Source organism: Fundulus heteroclitus, chromosome 3 (genome assembly GCF_011125445.2).
Source record: "Fundulus heteroclitus isolate FHET01 chromosome 3, MU-UCD_Fhet_4.1, whole genome shotgun sequence".
Taxonomy (NCBI): Eukaryota; Metazoa; Chordata; class Actinopteri; order Cyprinodontiformes; family Fundulidae; genus Fundulus; species Fundulus heteroclitus.
This window is the reverse complement of record NC_046363.1, coordinates 18,354,612-18,367,375: the sequence shown is the minus strand read 5'-3', so window position 1 is coordinate 18,367,375 and position 12,764 is coordinate 18,354,612. Positions and strand designations below refer to the sequence as shown.

The following is a 12,764-nucleotide window of genomic DNA, read 5'->3' as shown; positions in this document are numbered from 1 at the left end:
TCCAAGGCTCGAACTCTGTGCAGCAGTCTTAGCTGTCGAAATGACAGACTTAATCCATGATGAATTGGATTTGAAGCTGGATTCCACAAACTTCTATACTGACTGCATAGTGGTCCTTGGCTATATCTATAATGAATCCAGACAATTCTATGTCTATGTCCATAATAGAGTTCAGCGCATTCACCAAACCACAAAACCTGAGCAATGGCACCATGTGCGCACAGAGGATAATCCTGCAAACCATGCATAAAGGTCTATTCCTGCCTCACTCTTGGCACAGATTGCATGGGTACAAGGCCCTAACTTCTTGCTCAACTCTCCCCACGAAACAGATCCAGTTCAGTCCTTCAACCTGGTCAAACCAGAATTGGACTTGGATATCCATCCACAAGTGAGGAGCTATGCCACAAAACTGCAAGCGAAAGGCCTCAGCACAGAACGCTTTCTTAGGTTCTCCAGAACCTTAGAAAATTTGCCTCCAGAATGCCTTCAAACTTACCCTCCATTTACATATGTGGGATTAGATGTCTTTGGATCCTGGTGTATTACTGCCAGACGAACAAGAGGAGGACAAGCTGAAAGCAAACGGTGGGCTGTATTGTTCTGCTGTATGAACTCCATAGCCATCCACATTGAGGTCATTGAGTCAATGGACACTTCAAGCTGTTTTAACGCTTTGAGGTGTTTCTTTGCCATAAAAGGACAAGAGACAAGTTCAGGCTCTTGCCAATAGATTCTGGAGTCGCTGGAGACGAGAGTACTTGTCAAACTTGCAGTGTCGAAAGAAATGGACCAAATCTTACCAAAACCTGCAAGTAGATATTGTCCTTCTGAAAGACAGTCAAGCTACCCGCAACAACTGGCCCATGGCTATTATCATAAAGGCCTTCCCTGGAGAAGATGGAAGGGTGAGGAAGGTGGAATTGAGGACCGCAAGTCAGGGACATTCAAAGACTTTCTTCAGACCAGTCACAGAAGTTGTCTTACTTCTAACTAAAGACTCATGTTCCGAGACTCATGTAGTTCATCTGGGTCAATAAATGACCTCGCAGAGGTCAGGCGGGGAGTGTGTTGCCTTTCAGGCATGAATCTGAAAGGACCTTTGTTTTGAATGAGCTGTTATTTTGTAGTGCCATTTTCACTGTGAATGGATTGAAACACATGCCGAATGTTTTTTTTTTTTAACTCCGTTCCATGCTTTTTGGAATCAGATCTGCAGTGAACGGGATTCACTGAATTATTCTGATTATGTTCAACCACGTTTGTTTTGTCTTTTGTTTACTTTTGCATGTAAATAGTTCGTTAGCTTAGCTTCTTTTTACCTTCATTTTGCTTAGTAGTTTAGTTAAGTTTCACTAGCCTAGTAGAGAGGATTTACTGATTGAAATATTGTGTTAATTCAGATAAACAGCATTACATAGTGATGTTCTCTGGATGTTCATTTTATTTCTGTTATTAAATTCTTGAACTTGAAAAGAAGTTGTCACTCCTTTATTCTGAAGGTTTTGCTGTTAAAAGATCGCTAGTGGTCAAATTCATCCCTTTCAACCATTGTTGATGCTTAACAGCTGATTATCACTAGACAATAATTGTTTAATAAACATTAAATTACTTTAAAACAGTGTATAATTGCACTATAATATACAGTTATTTGTAATAAATGAGAATACTGTTAAAAAGGTACTTTATCTCAGTGTTGTGCCATATTAACGTCATGATGAATATTTGAGGTCAGATTGAATTCTGACCACACAGCCACAAAGGAGAGAGAGTCAACTGGGACGGCCCTTCACTGAGCAGGGGTCCCCTGCTGCTATGAAACTTTCCTCCCAAGGGGGTGGACCTGTTTCTATTGAATTTGCATGTTATCTAAGCCATTACAAGGCCTTTGTTGGGCAGTAGTATAAAGCTTTATACCCTAGAGGTTAGGGTTACGGTACATGAAATGAGCCTGTCTCCGGCTGGAGACAGGTAGGGCACTGTCCGTCCCTCCGTAGGTTCCCGCCCCCCAAATCTTTTTTGGGAGGAGTTCCTCCCATAGTGGACGGTGGTCCAGCCGGAACCACCACGAGAAGCCATTGCTGTGGCTAATTGCTCCGAGTGGAAGAATGACAGAAAAAAGAAAAAACTAAAGAAAAAACTCCTCAAAGGAAGTAATTATTTTTTTACATTTTTAAATGTTTTTAATTTTTTTTAACAATAAAAAGAAATGAATGTGCTTAGCTGCGCCGTTTCGGTCCTTGCCGGACCTTCCTCAGGCAAGTAGAGCACACTGTGTTAGTGAATGTGGCTTTAACAGCTCTATGTGGAGATGTGTCTTGTCCGAAAGGTGTTTTTAAGTTTTTCAATGTATTTTAATGGTGTTTTTTAGTATTTCAATCCATTTTAATGTTGTTTTTTAGTATTTTAATAAATTTCGAGGGTGTTTTAGCCTAATTTGTTGGATAATGAATTCTGCCATAATTGACTTGAATGTGAAATAATGGATAATTGGAAAAATATATAAAAGATTGACAAATTGTTTTATGTAATTTGTTTGTTTTACATTTGTTTTTTTAGAGTGTTAATTTTAGAATTTAGAATAGGGTTATGGTAAGGGGGCAGGGGTTGGGGTTGGGGTCAAGCTCTTTTTGGTTCCTTTGCGATCCTTATATTTGACTTTTGTCGGTTTACCTTGAAAAACAGTAATTTGGTAAGAGATTAAATTATCGAAAGAGTTGGCTTCTTGCGAAAAGAGGAGAAAGAGACTCGCTTGCTGGTGTCCTGTGGGTGCTGAGGTAGGTGTGTTAAAGTCACGGTGCGTAGTTCTCATCATTACCAAGTGTGTAACCACTTACAAAACCACGGTGACCTTATCTTACCATGTGAGACTTCTTTGAGTGGCTATTGTACTGCACCGTAGTGCTGGAACACTTGGGTATAGGGGCGAAAGACTAATCGAACCATCTAGTAGCTGGTTCCCTCCGAAGTCTCCCTCAGGACAGCTGGCGCTCAGCCTCGCAGTTTTATCTGGTAAAGCGAATGATTAGAGGTCTTGGGGACGAAACGATCTCAACCTATTCTCAAACTTTAAATGGGTAAGAAGCCCGGCTCGCTGGCTTGGAGCCGGGCGTGGAATGCGAGCTGCCCAGTGGGCCACTTTTGGTAAGCAGAACTGGCGCTGCGGGATGAACCGAACGCCGGGTTAAGGCGCCCGATGCCGACGCTCATCAGACCCCAGAAAAGGTGTTGGTTGATATAGACAGCAGGACGGTGGCCATGGAAGTCGGAATCCGCTAAGGAGTGTGTAACAACTCACCTGCCGAATCAACTAGCCCTGAAAATGGATGGCGCTGGAGCGTCGGGCCCATACCCGGCCGCCGCCGGCAACCAGAGCCTCGAGGGCTAGGCCGCGGTGAGTAGGAGGGCCGCCGCGGTGAGCACGGAAGCCTAGGGCGCGAGCCCGGGTGGAGCCGCCGCAGGCGGACTCGTCGGTTTACCCAGAGTGTTGCACAACCAGTAAAAAATACAAGAAGAAGATAAAGAAGAAGATAAAAACTAATAAAAAAATGTACACAGCACAATAAAATCAGATTAAAAAGGTACAATCAATGTCAGATTCCCAATGTGTTAAAAGCCAGATTAAAAGTGCGCTTTGAACTGAAGTTTAGCTCGTCTTATATGGAGAGGCAGAACTATGTAACAAAAGAAAAAAATGTCTCGCTTATCTGCAGGATTTTGATGAAGCAGTATTGTCTGTTTCCTGTTAGAGATCAAACAGCAGCTGTCACATCTCTCCACCTTTCAGTGGCAACAACTAATCAGAGTTCCAGAGCTTCGGGGCCAGAACAGAAAACGCTCGATCACCTCTCAATTTCCTCTGTGATTTAGGAAGCACCAGCAGCAGCATCTGGTTGCATAACTATTGACTCACCTGAGCCATGTTGTACTCCACTTACCTTCGTTTTAGTTTTGATGCAGATAAAAAGGTGGTACATGCCTTTTCAAAGGGTTTTCAAAACTTTATCAAGTTGGAGCCCGCATCAAGTTAAATAACCCGTTATAAAATCCAGAGCATACAACCGCTGGCCAAGTGGGTCAGCTGCTGGTTTGTGTCTGTAAATAATTTTCAACAGAGCTCAGGATTTTATTGTAGAGACACATCCAAAGGGGTTGCATGGGAAATATCAGCATTGCCACACCCTTCCCTGGAAAATAGCTTTATCATGCTGGCTTATCCGCATGTAAGTGTTTAGCGTTACTATACTGAGATTGCACAACCAATGCTATTCAGACAGAATCAGCAGCAGCAACAACGCTTTTGATTTGCCATCCTCATAAGGAACAATGTTTAACTGCACAGTAGGACGGGAGTTATGTAAAGCTTACACAGGCATATTATTCAAGTTTATTGATGAGAGGTCGAAAGATGATCTGATGACCGCTCAATCAGATCACCCAAAATAAACCTCGGAACAGAGATTAGTCATTAGGGTGAGCTAAGGTGAGGCTTGTGCTATTTAAAAATGAAAGCTCTGTTACTACCTTACAATAAGATTTCCTTTATGAATGAATGATAAAAAGCATAAAACCAGTTATTAATACAGTTATTAATAATCCAACAACTATTAATAGGGAATTATTTCAATGCTAGGAAATAGGGTAAAAGTGGGAATGGTCTGCATTAGGATAAGAAAACTCACTAATGGTTGTCTTACTGGTTGTTACTGGTTAATAAAGGGTCAGAAGCTTAAATCATAATTGCATATTCTTTTAAACCTACATTTATGCAACCCTTTAATGATCCTTTTTTAGTGTGAGTAAGATTAGGTGTACCGTGGTAACACTTTACATTATGTTGATCAAATGAACTAATAAGTAGCCGCTTGTCTTTTACTTCATCTGTGTTTTTCGTTTCAGTAAGATACAACAGGTTTAGTCTATCGCTATTTATATAAAAAACACCTCAATGTGTGTTATCAGCTGCCAGAATGTTATAAACTAAAAAAATATATATTTCTATTTCACAATTCATTAAATAAAAGTAATTTACTCGTAATTTCATATGCATGAAGGAATATGTAACAAAGGAAAATTGTGTTTTACTTATGTGCAGGATTTTTGATGAAGTAATATCCTTGGTTTCCTGTTAGAGATCAAACAGCAGCTGTCACATCTCTTCATCTTTCAGCAGCAAAAATGAATCAGCTTGACTTCCTTGGTCAGTCATGCCTCTCCACCAGCGTGCGCTCAGAGTTTCCATGGTAACCAGCTGCTCATTGAATGCATAGTAATTTCCGGGTTTTTTTTCTCTCCTTGGAAGTGTTTCTGTATTTAGATGTGTACGTTGCTGCTAAGAAATTAATGTTGAGTCCATGTATGATTGATACATATGGCCTTGTTTTTATTTTTAACATCATCTTTGTTCTGGACAATGTCATTGACAGAGTTATGGCCATGAACTTCATATTCTATAATTTTAATCCTATAAATTATACTAGAAATTCAGCACCAGACTCCCTCTCTCCCCAGATAAAGCCACTAATGTGGCTACTTCTCCCATTACTTCTTTGTCCTCATCATAGAAAGCACACCTGAACAAGTGCTTTGTCCTCTCAAACCCGGTCAGGGTGTCTGCTCATGATAAACCTGCTGCTGCTTCGCCGTGTCTCCTATTAAAAGGGAGTGGTTTCTTTTCACTATCACCATATTCTTGCCCTAAATGAGAGATTGGTGCCAAGTAAATGGCCCTGGTGCCATCAGTCTTATGTAGATTACTCTGCGAATTCTCAAGATACACTAAATTTGAAAGTTGTTTTTTATAACTAGTTTTGAATTGACAATTAATCATATTGGAATCTGTCTACGTGGTTGGACTGTATTATTTATGAGAGCTTAAACACTCTAACTTGCTATTGAGATTCCACTTGCACAATGTTCAGTCATTCATGGCCTGAATAACTGGACATTGATTTCCTTTCCTTCCTCTGGATACAAATCATGTCTGTCTGTCTTGGGGCTTTATAAACTGAATGGAATTCAACTAAATTGTTAGGAAATGATTTGAATTACTTTAAAAATTTGAGTGTTACGCTTTAGGGGAACACTAAAGAAGACTTGACTACTTTCAAGCATTTTATCAGTATTACTGATGTTTGATTTATTAAGTGCTGCCAAAGCAGAAAAAAAACTGTAAGAACTGTCTACCTATCTTGTGAGATGAGCATGAATTTGTAGATTTTCAAAGGACAACTTTTCATTCATCAGCTTTTAGCGGTAGAAAATGACCACTCAGAGCTATCAATAGTTTGAGATTGTGTTAAAGAAAGACTATGCTGCTAATATGCAAGAAACAAGCGATGTTGTTCATTTAAAATTATACTAAACTGTCTTGTTTGTACCGCCATGCCCCTTAATACTGGCATTTATTTTTGACAGTAAGAATCCCTGGGGAGACGGCACATCTACGACCAAACTTAAAGCCTCTGCTGAAGGTATGTAGAAAATATATCAATTCTTACATGATTATATGAGAGAGACACGTTTCCCTCTCCCTTAGCAGTCTGGTATCACATATGACTGTTAGACGTCTGAAACAGCTGGGAAACGGACCAAGGACGATCATAGTCCTGAATGTAAAGTTTCTCCACGTTATATTAAGAAAAATATGAAAGGAGAGAAAAAAGTACAGTGGCTAATGTGTTGTTATTTTTCTGCACTGTGGAGTTTTTTTTTTGTTTTGTTTTTTCATCAGAACGCTGCCTTCAAACCCTACAAGGCAAAGAAGTTTCTACATCTGCATTTGTTCTAAATAAGGAGGTTTGTCAGGTGTCATAGAAAACCTTCTCAGCCCCGCACAGAAAACAAACTCCTTCTGATTTGAGTTACATGTCTAACGCTTCATCCATTCTCCTCAGAAAAAAAACAAATCTGCTGATCTTTTTGGAAAAGAGCACCATTGTGGATGTATCTGCAAGGCAAATCCGCACGTGTTCCCTGCATCAGCGTGTGTGAAGGCCGGTATTTGCCTATCTGCATGACTGTGCCGTCGCTGCCCTGTCTCGGCAGGTCGTGTGGGTGGGACACGACCACGATCCCTGACACCTGCAGGGATGAATCAGCTTGTGTTTCGGCTCAAACGGACTCCACGCCCCTCGGTGTTGCCAAAATAAAACTGTTACCAAGTTTTCTCCACAACAATGTAAGACTAATTTTGCACTTAATCAGTGAAATCATCATTTGAAAACAGCTTAGTTGTTTACAAAAATAGAATCTGAAGCGTGCCTTCAAAGACGCTGCCTTTAAAAGCTGTAATATCACAACTGACGTAAATCATGGCAAAAATAAATTTTTAAATAAATTAAGATGATAATAATAATAAAAAACTTATACAAGTTAAGTATATGTGAATTTGAAATAAAATAAAACAAATACTGTATATTTTGATAGTTTTTAAACTTTTAAATTTAACCCGTACTTGTTTTCCTGTGTCTTATGCTCAACTTAAACATTTGAATCAAATCAACTTGATTAAATGTCACCACTAAGGTCCTGTGATCGTGTCAGGATCTGGTCCTCTTCCCACACGTGCTTCCATCGGTCACTGCTGTCTTTCCTCATGGCGCTTCCAAATGATTTTCAGATCCTATCACTGTACAGTTATCTCATATTAGTTCCCACGCTTTCCCTCAGGTCAGGTAAATCCCTCAATCGGAGGCAACCCACAATCGTAAACGTCACTGAGCAGCTGACATTTATCAGTGCCACACAGAGGCTACAGAGGTGCAGACATTCCTGGAATGTGTTACAGGTTCGAATGGCCCGGGGTCGCATGTTGCCGCTCCACCACGGGCGGGCGTGGGAGGGAGCTTCTGTGGTGACATAACTGAGGAGGAGAGGCATAAAGTTCAGACGGCAGCAGCAAAACAAGCAGAGCAGAGCAGCAGCAGCAACAAGTGAGCAGCCAGCGGTCTCTGCAGAGCCTCATCCACACTGTACCAGCCATGCCTTCTCACAGCAGCCTTCTGCTTCTGGTCACCGTTTGGGCCTCAGTTCAGGACGGTAAGTCTTCTACCTCTAACAATTTTTTGGAAGTTTTGAAATGGTTTCATTTAAAACACATTTTAATCCAATTTTCGTGTAAATTATAAAGCGTATCTTAAATATTTTGCCACTACCACTTGTATCAAGCTTTAAAAAAAAAACACTCAAAACACATTGTGCTTATTATGTTTAAGTTTTCCTCCCTAATTTCAGCTCAAAACCATCAAACTATAAAATGCTTACAAGACATTGGACAATGATTCAGCTTTTATTCTTTTATGCAAACTCATTTTCATTCTGCCTCACCTTTAACAGTCAAATCTTTACTGTCCTCTTAAGCAAAACATGATAATATCTCGAGGAAACAAAAACCCTGAATTTCCTTAGGACGTTTCTGTTTTTAGCAGGTTATTTATTTATTTTATTTAGACAGGCTTTAATTACAGCTCATCTCTTCCTCCTATAAGATTTACAAATATTTTTTCTAGGTTTTAATCAGATTTTTGTTTATTTTCTTAATGCCAAAATGCTTTGTTTTAATTGTGCGATAGCGAAAATGTTGACATTCTTTTTGTGGTAAAAGGTCGTAATGAAAAAAAAGGTGTCCTTTTAGAGTTGTGAACAAGCTGTTATAACTTAGATTTGTCGGTTCACTGATATATTTAGACAAAGAAAGAAAGAAAAACACTCTAATTAAAGTTAATTTGTGATTACATTTTCCGTAAAAACTGATAAAAAAAAAATCATCCTAAAACAGTTGTAACAAAATGCAGTAAATCCCGTTTGTAAAGGGCTGTGGAGTTTAAGCGGTGTTCGCTTAGCCTCTCTGTTTTAACACTTCAGGTTTGGGTCTCCCAGTTGTGAAGCAGCCGGAAGCAGAAGCCGTCAACGGCGTGCCGACTCACCCGGTGAGGACCAAGCGCTGCGCCTGCAGCAACCTCCTGGACTCGGAGTGCCACTACTTCTGTCACCTGGACATCATCTGGGTCAACACACCCAGGTGGGCTATAAAGGAAACATTGAATAGCTAGTGCATTTTTTTATTAGATACTAAAAGGGCCTGCCATACCCTGCACAGTGCCTGAACCCTTAGCAGTGACTTTGCTTGTTTAGAATGGAGTTAATGCCTCCACTTTGAGCCTAGAAACCTCTGAATAACCCACCTATCATTATTGCTGTACAATTAAACAGGCAGCCTCAGGGGAACAGGGAGCAAAGTCTGCAGAATGTTTATGTCACCGAGGTTGTCTTTATATCCACAGCAAGACAACCATTTATGGCCTAGGTGGGGGTTTGCTGCGACGCAAAAGGTTCGCCGGGCGCTGCACCTGCGCCAGGCTCGATGACGAGACCTGCACCAGTTTCTGCCGTCTCCGGTGAGTTGGGCCTCCGAGCATTCCTCACTGGGCATCAGCTAGAAAGAAACAGTTTGTACAGGTAGTTAATAGTGAGAAGGACAGGGAGTGGTGGGGTGTGAGACGGCATGTTCTATATTTAGCCCAAATGTGCGTCAAGCGGCCTTCGTGTCTACAGGTGTGAGCATCAAAACAGTCCTGCTGGGGCCTGAAGAAGTGGGGGCAGACACAAAGTCTGCAGAGGGTTCATTTCCATTTGCCCTGAGGAAGCACCTGTGTGGGAGGCACTGAAACCTTTAGTCACATTCCCCCGAAATGGCTGCGCTGTAATGGCAGCGCCTTAAATCCAAAGAGACAGCAAGCTGAAGAGTCTCGCATTTCCTTTAAAAGGTTAGAATATCGTTCAGACGTTTACCCGTTTTGTCATGTTGCAACCACCAATTTGAAGGTGTTTTATTGGGACATTTATGTGATAGACCAATAAAATGTGAGAATTGGTCCACAGTCTTACATGTTTTGCATGTAAAAACCATAAAACGGTGGTGGGTATAGCCCCCTTAGGTCAATGCTTTGTGGAGCCTTTTGCTGAAAATGCAGCTGTCATTTTTCCTCGTGGAAAGAGAACCCTCCCCCCAGCTTCAAGTCTTTTCCAGCCTCTAACTGGACACGATCTCCAAGTGTTTGGATCCTGATTTTCTTTTGTGTTTTCAGAGTTTCCTTGTTGTTCATTTAGGTCTTGCAATGTTAGTTCATGTTTATGTGTTCAGTTTCCATCTTTATTCTTGTGTTCTGTTCTTTGTATATATAGTTTTATTTCTCTTACATCTCTGGTTATCTCTTCCTCTTGGTTTATAGTTTCAGTTTCCTTGTTTAGCTCATTTTGTGTTAATTAGTGTCTCTCCCTCAGCTTCCTTACTTTGCTTCTGTCACAGCTACTCGAGATCTCCTCTGTTTGTTTGCTCGTTCTGGTTTAGGTGTCATTTCTCCATCCCTACTCTTTACTTAAGCTCACTGGTTATCCATGTTCATTGGTGTATTGTCCTGTTCAACTCCCGGTTATTTTCTGTGCACTTGTATTTTCTACCTCTGACTATGCCTATGCTTTATGTTGTATTCTCTTTGTGTAGAACCCCCCACATCATGATGCTGCCCCCGCCATGTTTCATCATGGGGAGGATTGTCAGAACAATGTGCAGCATCCCACAAACATCATGTTTTGTCTGTAGACCAAAACATTATATTTGATCCAATCTGACAAGACCATCTCTTTTCCAAATCTTTGCTGTGTTACCTATATGATTTATGGCAAGCAGCAAACAAGACTTAATATGTTTTTGTTGGTTTTTTTTCAACAATTCTTCTTGCCGGCCATCTTTAAATGCCAAATTTATGGACCCCACAGCTAATAGTTGTCCTTTCACCAATTATTCTACCTGAGCTGTGGATTTCTGCTGCTCCTCCACAATCAGAACTGTCTTCTTGGCTACTTCTCCTGTCTGTTTAGGTGATGGTAGCTGTGCCACACAACATGGTTAACAGTGAACATGTTAAGACATATTACAGGTCCATGGAGTTAAATGCATTCTCTGGGATTTAAAAGAACATTTACACTGCAATGACTTTGCTGCATTGCAGTTTATTTTTTTGCTAAGTTGTCTGTTTCCTTGTCTGCAGCCCTGAAATCCAGTCTGTGAAGAGGCCTCAGCTTGACACACTCAACACCTTGATGTGAGTTTAAGAAAATATCAATAAAAGACTCTATAAGTCACATTTTTATTTTACCTGGATTGATCATTCATTAACTCCCTGACCTCTCCTCTCTTTCAGAGCTGGAGCCAAGGACTCAAACCCGGCACTAGACGTAGAGCATTCAGGCGGAGAACAGTCGTCCCAGGCTGAGCGGAAGAACGCCTGATGAACAGCGGAGCTGCAGAAGCAGTAGGAGCGTAAGAGAAAGAAAGAAGGAGCAGAAGGCGAGCATCTGAACAAATGACCCTCCTTTGGCTGAGAGGGGTCTCTAAGAGATGTGTCCGATCCGGGAAGGCTGCATATTCTGTTTGTTCCTGCGAACAGAGAGGTGGAAAAACATGCCGAGGTCTGCAGGTACGCAGCAGAAACAGATGTGGAGGGTCGGAGGTGGTGAAAACGCTACGGGGTTATATTTAACTCTGGATGTGGAGCCTATGGGAGCTGAGGCAACTGAGGCACAGCCCTAAAAGGAAAGGAGCCACCGCATGAATACAAGCATGGAGATATGGAACATACATGCTATGTTTGCTTCAATATTGTCAACTTATTTTATATATTTCTAAGAAATATCAGCTTCAATTTGCATTTCTAATAGGATAGATTTTTAATGTAATTCCGTCCTTTTTGTTTATGAAAACTAAATATGTTTCTGTATCATAAAAAAGAATAAAAAAACAAGATTCATTCAAGTTTGATATGCCTCAGTCTTCTTGAATCCGGAATAAAAAAAATCAAAGCACAAAAAATATACAATGTTGTTTTCTATGCCAAAGTAAATCAAGTAACTCATGAGAAGAAGAATTCAAAGGAGCACAAATTCGCATTAGAGGAACATGTGTGACTCAATTGTGTGTCAAGCAAACACATTTCTGGGTTCAAAAGGAGGCCTTGCATGGATGAATGGCTCAGGAATTTACCGCTTCAAATCAATAACGAGTTTACCTGCTATTCAGAGGCGGCAAGAGCCATGTTATCACAGGGATCTGTGGAAAGAATGCCTCGTTTTGTAAGCCGGGGAGGCACAAAAATACCCTGTCACTCTGTGTTTTTCTCTGATTGCTTGCACTGCGCACACAGTGCAAGCGCACCTGAATATGCAAGGAGGTCGATGAAGGTTTGCACGACAGCAGCAGCTGACTCTTGATGAGCATCTATTTTTAAGAAGTGGGTTGCCTTGCTTGACTGTATTTCAGGTCATTCTTTACATACTTGGGCTTTTCTTTATAGAGACCCCCTGCAGCCATCCTTCCCTGACAGGCCTGAACAAAGCCACAGGCTGCCTGCTTCCAAAGCGGATTGCAATTAGCGCTCGCACGCAGAGGATGCTCTGCAATGCTTTGAATGGCCATGACAACGCTCTGCATCACTGGTTTGTCATGAAACTACAGTCTTTTGCTTTTGTAAATTGAGGAAAGTCTCTCTGCGGTAACTGTGGACTCTTGTTGTGATTTTCTTTTTTTTTCTCAGTTGCCAAGAGCCGGTCATAATGATAACGCTATCAGAAGAAGCGATTATCTTGTAAATGTGTTATCAGGTTGAATAAGATATGCATACCATAAAACATTTTGACTATCCTATGTGACGAAACACGACCACCATGTGCTTCAGGAGCCAAACTCTGTCCATGGTGCTGGCACA

The 12,764-nt window shown here is 41.1% G+C and overlaps 1 protein-coding gene across 2 annotated transcripts; it reads left to right on the top strand.

Moving 5' to 3' along the window:
* Nucleotides 1-2,907: 2,907 nt before the first annotated feature.
* Nucleotides 2,908-11,776, top strand: LOC105917509 (endothelin-2). 2 transcript variants are annotated; one of them, XM_012852330.3, is made up of 7 exons: nucleotides 2,908-5,243; nucleotides 6,418-6,473; nucleotides 7,790-8,040; nucleotides 8,866-9,022; nucleotides 9,285-9,398; nucleotides 11,052-11,105; nucleotides 11,205-11,776. In XM_012852330.3, exons 3-7 carry the CDS (start codon nucleotides 7,983-7,985, stop codon nucleotides 11,290-11,292), a joined length of 471 nt encoding a protein of 156 aa, XP_012707784.2. In that variant the 5' UTR covers nucleotides 2,908-5,243; nucleotides 6,418-6,473; nucleotides 7,790-7,982; the 3' UTR covers nucleotides 11,293-11,776. The 2 variants fall into 2 exon arrangements, with proteins under 2 accessions (XP_012707784.2, XP_035987479.1); XM_036131586.1 differs by lacking the exons at nucleotides 2,908-5,243; nucleotides 6,418-6,473 and having other exon boundaries at nucleotides 7,575-8,040.
* Nucleotides 11,777-12,764: the final 988 nt, after the last annotated feature.